Below are 19263 nucleotides of genomic sequence, written 5' to 3'. Positions count from 1 at the left end.
GAAAGAGCTCTTCCAGAAAGATGGTAGTCCTTTGTTTTGACTCTTACTGATACACATTTATCAGTTTGGGGGGACAGCTAGTATGTTTAGACCCTTGTTGTCTGAGATAGGGTCTGGATGGAGGAGCAAAGCCTGTTTTTGTACATGCATAGCAGGTCTGGGGTGCTGAGGAGCTCGCTGGGGTTCCTGTGAATGCCCGATCCTTCTTTTTTGCATTGTGTCCTGTGGTCCGCATGGTAAATTCTTGTGTATTCTGAACACATGGTTCAGATGTTGTACTTGGATAGACACAGTCCCCCTGTCCACAGGACTGTCTCACCCCATCCCAGGGTCACCAGCTGCCTCTGACCCCCATGCTGATTGCGTTAGATGTATTCTTGTTTCTCTCTCAGAGGCAGAACCTGGACCTGGGCCTGGTGAGTGCTAACCAATTGTTGCTCAGATAGAGCGAGGTGACTTTAAGGACCACCTCTCTGGGAGACAGGGCTTGTCCCCACCTATATGTCCGAGCTGGCCCTCTGATGGTGGACTCCCACTTCTGAGAAGGCTTGGCCAGGCACCTGAGTGCTCCAGGAGCTCAGTGGCTCTTGCACATCCTGGCTGCCCATTCTAATTCACTTGGGGAGCTTCTAAGAATACAAATGCCCAGGCCCTCCCCAGAGTTTGTGTATGTGAAGGGAGGAGATACTGTATTTTACTAACATCCTTTCAGAGATTCATAAGGACAAGCACAGTTGAAAACCACTTCTCCGGTGGCCCCTGAACTGCATGGTGAATGAAGCCCTGTCAAATCTAAGGTGTTTGAAAACCCTGTGTGGAGTGTCAGAGATTGGGAGCAGCTCTTGGCTGTTCATGGTTCTAACACCTGAATTAGACTTTTACCCAGAGTCATCCAGAAGTGGTTGCTGAACAGCAGTGTTCAAAAATGCCTCACTGGTGGGAGTTAGAGCACAGAAACCGCAAAGTCTCTTCCAGCCCAGGGTTCTGTGGTTCCTTCATTGGTTTCCTTTCAGCGCCCGCTTAGTTGTTGAGTGTCTTTTGCATGTGAGGCTCAGTTCTGAGCTCAGGGAACTGGAGCAGCATGGGCCAAGCAGACCCGGCTCCCATTCTGTGCACATTTACTCTGGCTGGGGAGACAGATTCTCACAGGAGTGAGAGCAAGGGGTAAGTGCTTTGTGAGGGGCTTGGGCTGGGCGGCTGTGGGATGAAATGATAGGGAGAGACTGCAGGGCGGGGATCATGCCCTTCTCAGCACACACCCCCCACCCTTCCACACACACAACCACTTGGGGAGGCAGTCTATTCAGGAAACTACCTTGCAGGCAGCTTCAGTAGAGACAGCAGCTCTGTCTTCAGGCTGGCTTAATGCCATGGCTCAGGGGTTGTCACCAGGACCCAGACCTTCTGTGCTGCCCCACCTGCTGGACCCTTCCCCTCTCCTCTCTGGCCTCAGAAGCCCCAGGTTCTGCCTTGGGAGCTACCTCGTGTTCCCAGTCCACAGCCCAAGGGATGGGGACGATTTCTCTGTAGCCCTCTACCATCCGGGGATTTGGGAGGGGGGGGACTTTGCAGGTTGCTGCTAGCTGGTGGAAATCCTCTCTTGTTGCCAGAGCAAGGTCAGATCCACTGGGGCTGGGAGTAGCTAGGGGTAATTCTCCCAAGGAAGTGGGTGTCTTTCAGGAGAAGCAGGGAGGGTGCTAGAGAGCGACCAGGGCATCCCCTGATGGGGGCGAGAAGAGGGAAGGACAGTCGCTCTCACATAGTGTCCTCCGGGGTGGTCAGATCTGCACAGGGAATGCATGTGAGACCCACAGTCCATGTTCTAGCACAGGTGGGCAAGGAGGATGTTGGCTGGGTGGCAGGCTTCTTGGGACATGAGCTCGTTCAGTGCTCATGGTTGCTGTGAACAAGGGAAGGCTGCGGGTGTGTCAGCACTCCTGTGCTCACATGGAGCCGGAAGCAGCCTGGCACTAGGGCCCAGGTCTTCCTTGAACCCACGTCTCCTCTACTACATCCCAGGCAGCTCTGAGCACTTGACTCATCTCTTCAGCCTTGCCATCCTGCTCTCTCGTGGACATAGTTTCTACCAGGTCATTCACTCTAGTCCAGATGCAGAACTAAGGCTCCCTGAGGTGCTATGTCGGGGGCAAAGCCAGGGCCTGTCCCACTGTGTCATTCCAGCTGGGACCAGTGTCCTACTAGGCCTCTTGTTGCATCTGACAGTGATGGGCCTGAGGAGAGCGGTGCAGAGGTGTCTCTGTGTGCAATTCTGAGAGGACCAGGAGGGAAAGGCCACAGCAGCTTCTGGAGGCCTCTAGAGGGCTGTAGGTTTGTGGCAGCAGCTGCAGAAGTCCCAAGTCCTCACAGAAGTTGACAGGCTTACGTATCCAAGGGATGGTGGGAATGAACCTTGCAAGTCAAAGTCTGCCTTGGCCCTTGTTAAGCTCACAGCATTACTGTGGTTGCAGCGACAAGTCTGGGAAGTAGCAGAAGCAGCACTGTCCTCCCCTATCCTGTGCCACTCCCATTCGCTGTCAGCCAAAAATGAAAAGACAGTCAAGGTGGCAGCTAATACAAGCTTGACAGGCCTAGAGCCACTCAGCATCTCAGGGACCAGAAGAAATAAAGACAGCACTGTAGAATGCTTGGCAGAGGGTTCAGGTTCTGGAAGTCAGGGAACGGCCTACCTGCATGTCCATCCCTGCACACAGCTGCTGGGGCTGCTAAGAGGGACATGCCTGGGAATGGGGCCCCGGGACGTGAGCCTTCCCAGAGGCCTGGGGAGCACCCCATGGCCTACTCTGAGACTGGCAGCCACCACCCTTCCTGCTGCCTTCTCTGAGCTTTGGAGCTCAGCCAGATTGTCCCTGATGCTACCCTCACACCTACACCCTGCCCGAGGTCCCAGCCCAGGGAGACTCAGAGGCAAATGAGTCCTCTAAGAAAGCTGAGGGATTCCAGAGGAGTTAGTGAAGGCAAGAAGAGTGGGAAAGATGGAGGGACTTGGAGACCCAGAGATGGCGGGCAGTGGACGTGCCTTTTGGTGTTTGTCTGGGGAGCAGTGGGCAGGTCATCGTGGATGGGAAGCACAGAGGTCAGAATGAGGATGTTCTAACAGCCAACTCTTTAGAGTTCCAGAAGAGTTTATGTTTGAAAAGAGAATGAGGGTTTTTAGGTTCGTGGCAAGGTGCTATTTCCCAGATCCAGGATGCCTGGTGAATCGTAAGCCGGGTATAAGAGAAATCCCCACCTGGCAACTGTAGAGAACATCTTAAACCCACAGGGGCCAGGCGGTCTGTGGAAAAGGGGTGGCAAGCACATTGGCACCTGACGTCTCTGCAAGGATGGCCAGTGCTGGAGGACCGTAGGATAAGGTCTTTGGGGCACTGGAAGAAAAACCATCCACCTTGAATGATGGTAAAATGCATTTTAAGTCTTGAAACACCAACGAAACAACCATGACCCTCCAGAATTCTATATTCATTGAAACTTTTCCTTAAGAAGGAAGGTAAAACATGACATTTCCAGGTAACAGAACATTCCCAGCTTCTAATCGAGGCTTGGGGGTTCTGGTTATTCTAGCTTCAGCCAGGAGCCAGCCAGGAATGCACTCATGGTCACCTCAGTAGAGCAAGAGATGCTTGTAGTGCCTGGTCCCTTAAAAAATGACAAGAGGGGAGTCCCTGGGTGGCCTGGCGGTTTGGTGCCTGCCTTTGGCCCAGGGCGCAATCCTGGAGTCCGGGGATTGAGTCCCACGTCAGGCTCCCGCATGGAGTCTGTTTCTCCCTCTGCCTGTGTCTCTGCCTCTCTCTCTCTCTATGTCTATCGTGAATAAATAAATAAAATCTTTAAAAAAAAATGACAAGGGTTTCAGGAATTCTGTGCCAGGAACAAAGATGTGGAGACTAGTATGTATATATATTATTTTACCAAGAGTAGTGAGAATGTAACAATTTGAGCAGCATGGTTCATGAGGTAGTGGATTTGTTGTTTCCAGTGATGGGAGCACACATGTTTCCAGTACTGACAAAACCTTGATCGCGTGCTGGGCATAAAGGCCAGCCTCAACACATTTCTGGAAGTTGGCAATGCCCAGAACACATTTTCTGACCACAGTATCCTCAACAACAAAAAGAAAACTAGAAAAACTCCATACATTTAACACTTGAAAGACACTGCTGAAATTTTGGGTCAGAGAAGAAATTATAACACGACCCAGAAACATTGAGACCCAGAAACATTGAGAACCAAAAACAATAAGGTAAATATTTTTATTTCAGAATTCGTGGGGCAACTGAAACAACAGTGTGAGGGGAATTGACCGCTTTCAGCGTTTACATTAGCAGCATTCTAAAACATGTGCCACCCAAGTAAGGTGGAAGAAATGAAATATGGATAGGAACAGAAATTCATGCCTTGGAACACAGACCCGCTGTAATATCTGCAAAGAAAGATATTGGTAATTGAAAAGAATAATAAATACAACAGAGAAATCCCTGGCATGATTAATTTTAAAAAAGAGAGGATGCCTGGGTGGCTTAGTTAAGTGTCTGTTTTCGGGTCGGGTCATCACCTCAGGGTCTTGGGCTTGAGCCCCCCACATTAGGCTCCCTCCTCATTGAGGGACCTGCTTCTTCTTTGCTCCCCCACCACTTGTTTTCTCTCTCTCTCATGTAAATAAAATATTTTTAAAAAATTTGTTAAAACTCAGCAAGGCCGACCAAAGAACAATAGAAACCCCAAAATAGGGATAGTGCTGTAATCATTAAAGCCATTGAGTCTGGGCTTAAAAATCCTTCCCACCCCCACGACCCACCCAGAGGGCTTTACCAGCAAATTCTTACACCACTCAAGAAACAATTCCACCTTTATACAAACTCCTTAAGAGGGTAGGAAAATGAGGAGTGTCCCTGCCCGTTTTATGAGACCAGCATAACCTTAACACCAAAACCAGACAGGACGTGCAGTGTGAGAACAGACCTGTCAGGACACCCCATTACGAATATAGACACAGAAAGCAAAGAAACAAGTAGAAATCCATAATAAAAAAATATGAAAATGATATAGTACATCATGAGAAACCTTGTTTGCAAGGAACAAATCCTCAGAAGATGTATTCATGTACCATGTGACAGACCAAAAGAACAAAATCATGCTGTCATCATCATAGAGACAGAAACCAGTTGATAAAATTCATCAGCTGTTCACTGCAAACGTCTTAGCACTCTTGGAATGATGAGTTTCCATGATCTAATAAAGGAAGAACGCCTGTAAGTGGTAAATGGTACTGTTTTTTTTTTTTTTTTTAAGATTTTATTTATTCATGAGAGACCCAGAGAGAGGCAGAGACACAGGCAGAGGGAGAAGGAGGTGCCCTGCAGGGAGCCCTATGTGGGACTCGATCCCAGAACCCCAGGATCACACCCTGAGCCAAAGGCAGACGCTCAACCACTGAGCCATCCAGATGCCCCTCCCTTCCTCCCTCAGTGCTACCATTTTAATGTAAAGCATTGAAAATAGATACTGAGCATAATACCCTCCAGTTCCATCCACGTTGAAGCAAATGGTGGGTATTTGTCATTTCTAATGGCTGAGGAATATTCCATTGTATACATAAACCACATCTTTATCCATTCATCTTTTGATGGACACCAAGGCTCCTTCCACAGTTTGGCTATTGTGGACATTGCTGCTATCAACATCGGGGTGCAGGTGTCCTGGCATTTCATTGCATCTGTATCTTTGGGGTAAATCCCCAACAGTGCAATTGCTGGGTCGTAGGGCAGGTCTATTTTTAACTCTTTGAGGAACCTCCACACAGTTTTCCAGAGTGGCTGCACCATTTCACATTCCCACCAACAGTGTATGAGGGTTCCTTTTTCTCCGCATCCTCTCCAACATTTGTGGTTTCCTGCCTTGTTAATTTTCCTCGTTCTCACTGGTGTGAGGTGGTATCTCATTGTGGTTTTGATTTGTATTTCCCTGATGGCAAGTGATGCAGAGCATTTTCTCATATGTGTGTTGGCCATGTCTGTGTCTTCCTCTCTGAGATTTCTGTTCATGTCTTTTGCCCATTTCATGATTGGATTGTTTGTTTCTTTGGTGTTGAGTTTAATAAGTTCTTTATAGATCTTGGAAACTAGCCCTTTATCTGATAGGTCATTTGCAAATATCTTCTCCCATTCTGTAGGTTGTCTTTTAGTTTTGTTGACTGTATCCTTTGCTGTGCAAAAGCTTCATTTGGGGAATATAAATAATAGTGAAAGGGAATAGAAGGGAAGGGAGAAGAAATGGGTAGGAAATATCAGAAAGGGAGACAGAACATGAAGACTCCTAACTCTGGGAAATGAACTAGGGGTGGTGGAAGGGGAGGAGGGTGGGGGGTGGGGGTGACTGGGTGACGGGCACTGGGGGGGGCACTTGACAGGATGAGCACTGGGTGTTATTCTGTATGCTGACAAATTGAACACCAATAAAAATAAATTTATTATTAAAAAATAAATAATGAAAGGATAAAAAAAAAAAAAAGAAAATGGATACTGAAGAGCAAGACAAGACTCACTGACTGTGCACACTCATGCTTTATGTTGGGACTGGTGGTCCCAGCCAGGATGATGAGATAGGAAGAAGGAGAGAAAAAATATAAGAAAGAACTGGGAAAAATTAGGCCATCATCATTTGCAAATGATAAGGTCAGATATGTAGAATATCCAAAAACTCTCCTCAGATAACTCTCTTAGAATTAAGAGGTATTAGAATTCTAAGAATAGGGGATCCCTGGGTGGCTCAGAGGTTTGGCGCCTGCCTTTGGCCCAGGGCGCGATCCTAGAGTCCAGGGATCGAGTCCCACGTCGGGCTCCTGGCATGGAGCCTGCTTCTCTCTCCTCTTGTGTCTCTGCCTGCCTCTCTTTCTCTCTCTCTCAATCTGTCTATCATAAGTAAATAAATAAATAAATCTTTAAAAAAAGGAATTCTAAGAATAAATAACTTGCATGAATTTTATTTTTTTTATTTTTTTTTCTTGCATGAATTTTAATGATTAGAATTGACAGTTTAATAAGATTGCAGGTTGCAAGAATCAGTGTACAAAATTACATTTTTTCTGCATATAATAAATTAATAAAAATGAAATTTTAAAAATATACCAGTCCCTAGGAATAGATTTTATAGGAGGTGTATGAAAGAATCCCTTGTGGAAATAAAGGGGAAAATAAAAAATATTTTCACTGAAGTCTTCCACTTAAATCCTCACTTAAATTTTCTCTAATTTCTTTTTCTTTCACTTTAATCTTTCACTTAAATCTTTGACTTAAATTTTCACTGAAATCTTTCATTTCAAATCATTCACTTAAAGAAGGACCTAAGTGAATGTCCTCTGATTTTGTTTTTTTTTTTTGTTTTTGTTTTTTGGAGACTTTGCTGTTAATAGTGATAACAGCTCTTTCTTCAAATTGATCTGAGATTTAGTGCAATTCTGACCAAAACTCCAGCAAGGTTTTAATTTCTTTCTTTTTTTTTTTTTACTTGACAAGATGATTTTAAGATGAATATGGAAAAGCAAAAGGCTGTAAATAGCCACAGTATTCTCGAGGAACAAGACCAAGGTATCAGGTACCAGAAAGCAGTTTTTATTATTATATTTTTTTATTATCTGTGAGGATAATCCAGAAAGCCAAGGGCCAGAAACGGGTCAGTGGATCAAAAGGGAGAGCCCAGGAATGAATCTGTATAGCCTTGACTTCTGGTGGAGGTGGCACTGTGTGCAGGTCAGTGGGAAAAGAGTGGGGCGAGATGATTTGTTTGTGTAGAAAAGCATGAAATCGGGATCCCTGGGTGGCGCAGCGGTTTGGCGCCTGCCTTTGGCCCAGGGCGCGATCCTGGAGACCCGGGATCGAATCCCACGTCAGGCTCCCGGTGCATGGAGCCTGCTTCTCCCTCTGCCTGTGTCTCTGCCTCTCTCTCTCTCTCTGTGTGACTATCATAAATAAATAAAATTAAAAAAAAAAAAAAAAGAAAAGCATGAAATCGGATCTGTCTTTTATACCATATGCCAAAATCAGTTGCCAATGGAGCAAATACATGAGCGTGCAAGGCAAACTGTAAATCTGGTAGATGTTACTGTAGAAGACTGTTGAGGTGTAGGGAAGGCTTTCCTAAACATCAGGAAAAGCACAAATTACAAAGGACATTACTGATAGGTTGCACCCCATTAAATTTAAGAACGTCTGTGGTCATCAAAAGATACTTTAAGGACTGAAAAGAAAAGCCACAAATTGGGAGGTAATTTTTTTGTTTTTGTAACCTAAGTAAAACATTATTTAGAGTGTGGTAAGAACTCAAATCAAGAAGGGAAAGATAAACATTCCCAAAGGAAAGTGGACAAAGACTGGACCAGGCACTTGAATCATGGAAGACCTGCAAACAAACCATAGGAGGTGGCCACCTCATTAAAGAACAACAAGATGCAAAGCAAAGCACAGTCAGATGACCTGGCACGCCCACCAAGTTGGCACACGTGAAAAAGTGAGCGAGAGGCAGTAGTGAGGTTAGGGGCCAGTTGCCGGAGCGCCAGGACTTGCATCCACCCAGCACAAGGCACAGCTACAAGGAGCCTCTCCTAGTGTCACTGGGTTCAGAGGCAGGGGCTAGGACTTGAGGTCCTCACGGGTACGAGTACACTCGGACATGAGAATAAGAAAGCAGTGCAACTAAGCCAGTGCCTTCAGCAGACTAATTAATCAGTTGTGGTTCCTACCCCTCGCCAGAGTGGAATGTTCTGTGGCAGTAAAACGGAACAAGTTTCAGCTGCATATCAACATGGGCGAAATCTCCCAGAAGTGGCTGAACAAAGGCAGTCACAAAGACTGTGTACAATGTTTCCATTTGTATAAAGTTAGAAAGTAGGCATAGCTGATGGATAGGTTAAGTAAAGGCACCTCTGCAGGGTAGAACTAGAAGATCCAAGGAAGGGCTAACACAAAAGTCACAAAGATTGGGGTGAGGGTTGCCACGGGGGAGGCACTCCTCCCTGAAAGGCAGTAGTGGCTTTTAAACATTGGCCGTGTCACTCCACTCAAAGGTGAGACATGGTACATGTGTGTGCATGCTTGCACCCACATCTAGGTGATGGAGAATAGAAGGTCTCCACGGTAGGATTGACGCCTTACATTAGGTGCGCTCAGTTATTTTCCTTTTAAAATGTGCCAGTTGTGAGCCTCTAAATGGATTTGTCACTCCCCGTTTGAAAACATTGGCTAGGCACATAGGCATTTGTTTACCATTCCTCTTCACATTGTCCTCATCTGTTTTATTCACCTTCTTTCTAAAGCAAAAACCACTCAAAGCAGGTGGGGACAGGGCGTGGCCGGGGCCTGAGGCTAGAGCATCAGATGCCTGGGCAGGGCTCACTCGGCGGAGCCCTGTGGACTCTGGGGAGCCCTGTGGACTCTGGGGAAGGTGGACTTTTGAACTTAGCTCTGGGAGCTCCGTGGAAGACTGAGTGGCAGGCACTCGGGGAAGGGTTTCAGCTGCATAAACATCTTCACTGTTTGCTGTTGGTATCTTCCCAGCAGGCTGGGCCCAGCACACTCCCCAGGGTGGGAACCTTCGGTGGCTGTCAGCCCTGGACCTCAGCTCTGTCCAGCTTTGCTGGCCTGGGACTGCACCCTTAGGGTGGCTGCCTGTCCTGATGTGGGGCAGACCCTGATGTGGCTCACGTGGCCTAGTGTCCTTTCCTTTCTCACCCCAGCTGACCAGACCTTTCTGAGGACATAGCTGAGCCTACCCTGCCTTCCTACAGGTGCCAAGCCAGCTGCCTCTGTCGACCCTTGGGGCGTGCCCACTGGCACCAGCACACACTCCGTCCCCAAGGGCTCAGACCCCTGGGCGGCCCCGCAGCAGCCTGCACCCAGTGCCGGGAAAACAGCGGATGCTTGGGCTGCAGCCTCAGCTGCCAAGCCCGTCTCAGCCTCTGGTGAGACTTTGCTCTGTGCAGGCTCTGGGAGCCACTTGGGGTGCACTGCTTTCCCCTTTTCTGGCTCCTTGGCATGGGACCTGTGGGTTTGTCTGCACTTGCTACCCTTGTCACCTGCAGCCTTTGTCTGCAAACCCCCCTCTATCCAACCCCACCCCATCCCACCCAGATGCCATAAGCCCACCGTAAAGGGCGAGCTCATGGACGTTCTCGGCCCCTGCACTTTTGTCCACAGGGAGCTTCCTGAGGGGGCCTGGGCAGGCAGCCTTCTTGGTGGTACTTCCAGTAGCTTCCTACAGGCTCTGTCTAAGCCCCCAAACCTGGCTCAGAAGTCTCTCCACCATCAGCCCCTCCTTCAGTTTGGGGGGGAGCTGATGGGAGCAGCGGCACACAAACGCTCCCAGACCACCAGGTGACCCCATGTTGCCCTCTGGCTGTCCGTTCTCCCCCATGAGCAGGTGTAGAGATCTCTCCCCTGCCTGCTGCCAGCACACCCCTAGGATTTAGCCTGGGAGTCAGAATCACGGGTACGTCATGGTGCATGCACACTCACCAGCCTCTTATGTTCACCCAGGGGCCTTTGATCTGTTCAGTAATTTGAATGGTACAATTAAAGATGACTTTTCTGAATTTGACAACCTCCGAACTTCAAAAAAACCAGGTAGGTGAAGGTGGTTGTAGTTTCCATGATGTTTTGTTCATTTGTTACTGCAGTCCAGTTATTGTAGAAATAACCTGCTTTCAAAACCTATCAACTTCATGCATTTTCTTTGTGTTTTGATCTTGGGAGCTGTAAGTGGCCGATGGCGGTAATTCACACATCAGCAGTGAAATGTCAGGGGGTTGAGTTTTTCTTTCATCCTCTCCTAGTGTTGGGCCTGTGCTTCCGGTCTCATTCACCTATGTCTCAGTCCCGGCCCTAGGCCCCACGTCCTCTGCACAAGCCCCCCACCCCACCCCCTGCAACACCCCGGCGTGGGGCCCACTGTCCTCCTGCCAACTTCCCATGGTGCCGGTTTTCAGAGACAGTCCCAGCTCTGGGCCCGGATAGGGCATCTCTGCCCTACTTGATCACCCCAGGTTGTGGCTCCCACCCAGCCCTTATCAGAGCCCTGGCCCATTGTCCCCAGGCTGGCAGGGCATCAGGGTGGGGTGCAGAGTGATCGGGTGGGGAGGGGGCCGAGGCCAGAGCCACACCTCCCAGCCACATAGAGCAACTTCTCTCCTTTCTCTTTCCTCTCTCTGCTTCTCCTTGTGCCCCCCATTCTCCATCCGCCCTCCCGCCTCCTCCCACCGTGTCCCCCAGCGGCAGCTACAGGCCTGGCTGGCCTCTGTCTAAGGTACGAGCAGCCTGGCACCCCTGACCGCCCCTTGGCCCCCTCTCTGCTCAGGGGACCAGAGGCAGCCTAGAACATGCTGCTTCGTTGGGGGGAAGGGGGGAGTGTCTTTCTTTTGCTGCATTGAAAAGACAAAATTCCATGCATCTCCTTGGCAGACCAAAGTGCAGCCTACTTGTCCTTGCCTGCCCGCGTGTACCTCAGCGAGAAGGCAGTGTGGCCTTGTTACATGGACATCTTGTTGTGCACTTGCAAAATCGTTGCCTCCAATCCTAAAGCTGTTCCATTGTAGAAAATGCAGAAAAGCTTATGGAAGAAAACAGAACCCCTCTATAATCCTACCTACCCCCTCTGCCCTCTGCTGTGTTTCCTTCCAGCATTTTTTCTGAGCTCTGTTTACACAGCCTTCTTCTTTTTTTTGGGGGGGCGGGGTCCAGCTGGTACTAGCATTGGATCCTGCCTCCCTCCCTCCCCTTTATGGAATAACGGGTTGAAAACATTTTCTCGTGATGTTAAAAATGCTTTAGAACCTATTCCGTAGCAATAGTTACTCGTATTGCTCAGCAATCACCATTTTGCTCTTTACTCTCGGGGAGGACATTTTAGGTTGATTGCGGGTTTTGCTGAAGTACATAACGCTGTGGTGAACATCCTTTTGTGTTTGAGTTCCCGTTCACATTTCACATCCTTTCCTGAGACTGGATTCCTAGAAATGGCATTATCCAGTGGAGAGTATGACCATTTTTAAGAACCCATAACCCCGCTGCCATGTCGCAAAGCAACCCCTCCCCCCAGCCTGTCTCAGTACATCCTCTGTTGGCTGAATTTTTAAAAATAATTTGCTTTCTTCTCTATCAAGAAATTCATGTTCATTGTAGAAAATTGACGGTGAAAACCCATGCAAAACATGAAATGCCCATGCCTGGCTTCCAACCACAAATAACGTCCTAATGTTTTTGGAGGATTGTGCAGTATGCACAGTTTTGTTGGTCGCTGTTCACCTGATGTTGTGATAATGGCCGTCTTTCATCCTGAGGCCTTATGTCCCTGCGCTCTGAGTTTGGTTACATGAACGGGGGTTCTGTAAGCTGCCCCTGTGTCTGACTGTCCCTGGTCGGGTCTGTCAGAGACAGCACTGCAATGAACATCTCCATCTTCCGCGTGGCCACCTGGCTCCCCCCACAATGTCTGTGTCTTGCTTGGGATGCTCCTGGGGTTGGTGGCATTGGATGTGGCAGTCTTGGTGCACCCCCCCCCCCCCAATACTCACCATGCTCCCCTGTGTCCTTGTATTATAGCTGAGGCAGTGGCCTCTCCACCATCCCAAAACAATGGAACTACGAGCCCGGACCCCTTTGAGTGCCAGCCCCTGCCCACTGCCTCAAGCAAGCCCAGCAGCGCCCGGAAAACACCCGAGTCCTTCCTGGGCCCCAACGCAGCCCTGGTGAACCTGGACTCGCTGGTGACCAGGCCAGCCCCACCGGCCCAGTCCCTCAACCCTTTTCTAGCACCAGGTATGCTCTCGCTGGGGGTTCCCTCTGCTTGTCTGCCCCCTTCCTGAGAATGGGTCTGGGGGGTGGGCCCCAGGCCCTGACCTCTCCTCCACCTCTGGGGGAGCTCTGCCTGTGGGACACAGAGCCACCACCCTCGGAGCCATGCCCAGAATTCCTAGGCCTCTCTGGGGCCTCGGGGTGGAGCGTGCATGCCAGTGTGTAGTTAGGGGGTTGGGCGGAATAGCCCTCCTCTCAGTTGAGAGCACGGAGCAGAAGCTGCCCCTGACTTGGTCCCATGGCCGGGGAGACCCTCCAGCGAGCGCCACTTCTCGGTCAGCTGCAGAGGGCGGTGACGGGTGAGGGAGAACCAGACTTTGCTGCCCAACGTTCCCCTGTTGGGGGACCATTTCCCAGGGACCCATGGACCCTCATTTAGGCCATCTGAGGTGCTGGATTCTGCCTTTCTGGGGGGCCCCGCCCTCTTACCCCCATATCCCTGCTCCCTGCTCTGGGCTCTGTCTACAGGCCTGCTCTCCACCCTCAAAGTCTCCGTGGGGGCTGCAGGACAGCCCCCAGCCCTGCTTCCGTGTCCAAGGCCCTGCCCTCCCTTGTGTGCCCTCCCAGGGTGCTCACACCCTCAGAGGCGCCAAGCTCCTCACCCTGCACATGCTGCTCCCCCTGCCTGGAGTGCCCACCATCCACTCTTCTAGTGGGCGGTCATGGTCATGCTCAGCACCCAGCCCAGACAAGCCTCTCCCTCTAGGGAGCTTCCCCCACCCCGGTAGGCCAGCAGGGCCTCAAGGGCCAGCCTCTGTCCTATTCAGGGTGTTCAGTTTGAGACCCTCCCCCAGAAAGCGGGATCTGAGGCCCGGCACCACAGCCCCTCAGAGGACCCTGCAGAGAAGGACCCCAGGACTGAGAAGAGCTGAGGGTGGGGGCCCTGGGCTCCTGCTACCTCTGAGCGCGCTGGGCTCTGGCAGGGTAATGAGAGGGGCTGGTGCGGGAAGGCCGGCTTGCCCCAGCAGGGCCTGCCCCCCCCCCCACCCCGGGGTGTGGTGGTAACAGGGAGCACCTCTCGGCCCTGGCCATGGGGGGCTCCTCAGCAGGCAGCCGTTGTGCTCAAGGGCCGGGCTGCTTAGGAGACGCAGTGCTGGCGGCTCTCGGGTGTTTTGGCAGAGTACCAGCAGACGTTTTCTCTAAAAGCTGGGGAGAGGCTTTATGATGTGTGATAAATTCTGGAAGCATTGAATAAGATCAAGCTGCATCTGCTTCTTGACTGCAGGGCTTCTCAGAGCCTTTATTACGCCACCCCTTGGGTCCCAGGGTCCAGTGTGGAGACTGCCACTCCCAAGCCTCTCACTGAGGTTTCCACCTGCCCCTTTGCACTTCTCTTTCCCAGACACCTGTGGTCACAGAGCTTGGCAAACACAGTAAGGGAGCGGTGGCAGCTGTTTGTTGCTGAGGGAGTCCTGGGGCGTTGGCTCTGAGCAGGCATGTTCCTGGCACTGCCGTATTCAGGCTCTGTGACTCCACACGAGTCACTTGGCTTTTCACGGCCTTAGTCTCCTCATCCAGACATTGGAGATTCAGGGAGTGGGTGTATGTGCCATGTGTTGGTTGGCACTGCCCTGAGCTTCTCCAGCCCTTGGACTTGGGGGTGGGGGTGGGCAGGGTATCTTTCTGACTGTAGCCATCACCCCTCCTGGTCTCTCCCCAGGTGCAGCTGCGCCCTCGGCCCCTGTCAACCCCTTCCAGGTGAACCAGCCCCAGCCGTTGACGCTGAACCAGCTGCGAGGGAGCCCAATCCTGGGGACCAGTGCGTCCTTTGGGCCTAGCCCAGGTGTGGAGCCCATGGTGGTGGCCTCCATGACCTCCTCAGCCCCACACCCGGCTCTGGGGGCTGGCGCTTCCTCCCTGACGCCGCTGGGCGCCCCCTCGATGAACATGGTGGGCAGCGTGGCCATTCCTCCCTCGGCATCTCAGGCCACCGGCGCGACCAACCCCTTCCTTCTCTAGTGCCCAGGACTGGGACTCACCGCAGAGTGAATGCCCAGAGCATCTGTGCCTGAGGATGCCGAGCAGGGACTCGATTGTGGAATGGTGTCCGAGAGCGTGTGTGTGGGGGGGTGTTAGAGCTTTCCAGTTCCGGCTTCCTGATCAAAGGGTTGTCTTCACAGCCCCGACCCTCAGACTCAAACGGCGGCAAGCCTGCTGGACATCAGACATGGCACGTGGGGTTCCGCACCTTCTGAGGCTGCCCGCCTGCCCATCCCCAGCCCACAGCCCGACCCGGCTGCTTCCCTGCTGCCTCCCAGGCGCGGGGTCCTGGTCCTGGAGATGGGCTAGCTCTCTGGGGCCTTAGACGAGGAGGCGGGTGGAGGCAGGAGTTGTCAGCGTCACCAGTGTCGCCTTCACCCGGGCCTCTCAGCCTGAGGGCCTCTGGGACACCGCCTGGCCCAGGCCTCAGGACGGCCGCCCTGTCTCTGCGCTCCCAACCCCCCCCCCCCGCCCCCCCTCCCGCCCCAGCGCTAGCAGCACCCCAGGCAGTCCCGGGTGTGGACAGAATGAAGCACCGGCACCACGAGACACTGACCTTTAGGGGAAGTGGTTGTGCATATTTTATTTTTCTTTGACTCGTGTGTGAGTTCAAAGTAAACACCACCGTGAAACAACTCTTGAATTAAATCCACTAGAGCAAGCTTTAAACTAATCTGAGCATAACCCTGCCACGTGGCTCTATGCTTGTATACGTTTGCACATATTTTGTTTAGTACAGTTTCATATTTGAGTTTGCAGAATTACCTAATAGTCTTTTTTTGGCTAATATTTTTATAACGTGGTTCTTATTTAACTGTCTAGTTTTGATAGAATTTACCAGGTCTGGCTGAATTAAGATATTGGCACATGTCATGTTAGTGGTTTAAACCCTCTTATTTATGGTTTTTAACTCTAAGAAAATTTAAATAGGAAGAGACAAAAAAAATGCCTTATGGAAAAAACTAAAGCAAATTCTTTATAGGGAAAAATACGGGAATTTGATTACACAGAAAATATGATGTATATTTAAAACAACAACAACAAAACCTACAACAGCAACAAAAAGTCTCAGCCTCCAGTTGCCTTTTCCTTTCTTTTATTCTCTTTTTTGGTGACTTACCAAACTGATTGACCTGCAATCTTTTGGGCTAGATCCTGAAAGAGGCTATTTTTCTTACTGCTACACCAACATCAAGTTAAAGGAAAAAAACCCTAATGTATGAATGTGACTCACCAGTTTTTATCAGCTAATTTCCCTTTTGTAACTGAAGGCATGCACAGATCAACAAGGACTTCCGTTGACAGTGGAAATTTGAAACGGAAGAGGCATCTTGACCCTTGTGTGTCTGTGATCTCCTCTGTCTTAATCCTCACTCAGGGTAAGGATGGGGATGGCATGGTGTGACGGCAGGCGTCGTGGGGGGCACCGGCTCCCTGGGGCCGGCCTCCAGGCCGCGACGGTGAACGACCAGGGCTGGCCCTGACCCACCCACCTGCTAACTCCAGACACACACTGCAGACTTAAAAATAATCAGCTCTTATTTTGGAGAGGAAAAAAAAAAGTCATTCTCACACAATAGATTTTTAACAAACATGCACTAATATTACCTCCTTCCCAATTTCCTGCTTTCCTTGCCCCACTCACCACTAGGAGAAAAAGTATGAAGTCATGAAATAAAGACCAGAAAAGATGTGCTTCTCCCCAGGGAAGGGACCCCTCCCCTCACCGCCTACCCCAGCGCCCCCATCCTCCTCCGGTGAGTTTGCTGGCCTGCGTTCCAGTCTTGCTTTCCACTGTGGACTTCTCTACCCCGACTCCAAGGGCAGCCGACCCCTGGGTGTGCCTCCACTCTCCCCGGTTCCGGGAGGGGATCTGACCCTGAGCAGGGCGTAGGAGCACCAAGAGACCAGGAGGTGAGCAGGCCGAGTCAGAACGGCCTTCCCCAGCCACTCCTGTCCCCCATCTCTAAAAGCTCCCCCAAGCTGCGGCCCCAGGAGCCACCCCAGAGCTCCTGGCCAGCCACCCCCTGCCAGAGCCGGGGAGCTGGTGCTGGGCTGTGGGCTCCAGCCCACTCCAGCCTCTTCCCACCCGGGGAGGGTGGAGACAGGGAAGGGCCCACAGGTTGCTCCCCTGGGAGGCACTTACACTCATGGTGCGACCTGGACCCCTTCCCAGGCCAGTAGACCACACCTGATGACTTGGTCAGGGATTCTTCTGTAACAGCCAAGAACCCTTCCTGATTTGACTTTGAGGCCCCAACATTCTAGCCACGGGGCCACCCAGGCCCCAGAAGACCCCCCGCCCCACCCAGTCCCCCAGCACAGGCCCGTCCCCGGCGCCTTGTCCCTGTTGCCTGCTGCACTGATCATGAAGCCACCGGCCGCTGCCACGTGTGTAGTACACATGCCATCACACTCCCTCCTGATGGGCGCTGTGTGAGGGGGTGTCACCCAGCCGTTTTCTCAGTCTCAGGGGCCGGTGGCTGTTTTTGAACTTGTGTTGACTATTGATACTTATTTACTGTACAAATATAATTTATCATTTGTATCATCATGCGGTTTCTGGCTGTGTCCTTTCCTTGCCCCCACCTGCATGCACAGGAGACGGGCGAGCGGGAGCTGCTCCTGGTGCCCGCGTGAGCCCCCGTATGTTGGGGAAGGAGACAGGCCAGGAGGCAGCCCTCAGGACACCGCGACAGGCAGTCTGCGAGGGCGTTGGTGGGTGTCCTTGGGATCCTGCCATCAGAGGACACAGTGGCTGAGGGCAGGGATGGAAGAGGCGTTCCCATTGCAGGTGGATGTCTGGCCCAGGCTAGGGCCCAGCGGAGATCTGCTCCGGGGCAGCCCCACACACCCATCTCTCTGCCGAAGGCCTGGAGGCCCGGTGTCAGCTCAGGGAGCAGGACTTGGCCCGGGGCCCGGGGGAGGGTTTGCCAGAGTCGGGGCAGCGGGCAGCGCCGGTTTCCAGACACGTGCTGTTACGCTGCCTTAACAAACCACGTGTCCATGGCTTAACGATACCCGTTTACGTCTCACAAAGTCTGGTATCTCCTTGGGCTGCTCTCCACCCTGCGACGACTCCACCTGTGACCTACGGGGCCATCGGGTGGCCACGGAAGGGAAAGAGCGAGCAGAGTGAGGAGGGGGGCGGTTTGTAGGGACCTGGCAGTGGCTCCTCCCTGTGGAGGAGCAGGGGTGTGGGAAATGCAGGCTTCCTTTGTGCCCTGGGGGACAGGAAGTGGGTCAGGTTACCACATGGCTGGGCTCTGTCACTGCTGGCCTTCTGGTCACCAAACACTGATTTCGTTCCACACAGAGCATATCCCTTCCCCAAGGGGAGGCACCCTAGGGTCGCTTACAGAATCACAAGAGGTCACAGATGGTGGTGGTTTTAGGTGACAGCGTTTGGGGCTGTTTGTTACATGGTGGTAGGTAACAGGCACACACATAAGATTCTTCCCCAGAGGCAAGCCCGCCTTAGTTCCTTGCCGCCTCACCCCCGTGCTTTCAGCCCACTGGCAGCTGCTGCTGGGGCCTATTTGGGATAACGGTGGGAGCCTGATCCTTAACCAGGTGGTTGAGTTGCTTGGCCCCGTGATAAGTTTTCCTGGGACTTCAGTGCTCACAGCATGTTTCCTTCTTACCTCTTCCCATTTGACTTCAAGAAGACGTTTCCTTTTTCCAACCTTTCTATTTCTGTCCTTTCTGCGTGCAAACAGGCCTTTTCCTTCCTGAGCTCACAGCTTTACTGTGATGGCTTCTCAAATGCAGCTGACAGTGCCTCCCACCCCACGCATCCTATTACCTACCCCTGCCTGCCCCTGGAGCTGGTTCAGCAGGCACAGAACCTGCCTCCCACGTCAGCACGGGTGTCTTATCCAGTTTTGCGCTCACCTAATGGAGCTGTCCTGCTGTCCAGCCTTTTATTTTATTTTATTTTATTTTATTTTATTTATTTATTTATTTTTTTCTGTCCAGCCTTTTATCTGTACTCTTCCTGCCTGTCACCCAACTGTACGCCACATACACTTGGTTTGGGTTTTGGTTATACTGGAAACCCACTCCTGATTGCAGTTCCCCTGTCAAGACTCAAATAGGCTCTGCAGAAACAACCCCCAAACTCTCTGTGGGAGAATGCAATAAAAGTTGCTCACAAAATGCCCAGTGGGGACGCTCCTGGCAGCTCAGTGACCCAGGCTCCTCCCTGCCATGTTCCGTCTTCACACCGTGGCCTCCAGGGAGCCAAGGGGAAGGATGGATCACCCAAGGGAGGTTTTGCGTGGACCAGGCCTATAAGTGCTGAGGATCCTTTCAACCCCCCTTCTTTGGCCAGAACCAATCCCAGGGACCCAGGTGTATGCAAGGGGCCTGGGGAATGGAGTCTTCTCGTGAGCCCAGGAGAAAAGGAGATGATGTGCTGAGC

At 51.5% G+C, this 19263-nt stretch overlaps 1 protein-coding gene across 9 annotated transcripts in view; it reads left to right on the top strand.

Annotated features, from left to right (window-relative positions):
* The window catches only part of EPN2 (epsin 2), an 85026-nt gene extending 67632 nt beyond the window's left edge, over window positions 1–17394 (top strand). For 8 of the 9 annotated variants that reach the window (XM_049110251.1, XM_035716884.2, XM_049110254.1 and 5 more), the window contains 4 exons: window positions 9800–9973; window positions 10548–10634; window positions 12609–12824; window positions 14521–17394. In XM_049110251.1, the coding sequence (XP_048966208.1) occupies window positions 9800–9973; window positions 10548–10634; window positions 12609–12824; window positions 14521–14819 (776 nt within the window). In that variant the 3' untranslated portion in view covers window positions 14820–17394. The remainder of the gene's footprint in view (window positions 1–9799; window positions 9974–10547; window positions 10635–12608; window positions 12825–14520) is intronic. The other variant, XM_049110256.1, reaches the window with a different exon arrangement.
* The last annotated feature ends 1869 nt before the right edge of the window (window positions 17395–19263 follow it).

This window comes from Canis lupus, chromosome 5 (assembly GCF_003254725.2).
Source record: "Canis lupus dingo isolate Sandy chromosome 5, ASM325472v2, whole genome shotgun sequence".
Lineage (NCBI taxonomy): Eukaryota > Metazoa > Chordata > Mammalia > Carnivora > Canidae > Canis > Canis lupus.
Note: the sequence above shows the minus strand (reverse complement) of the source record. Positions and strands in the feature narration are given on the sequence as shown.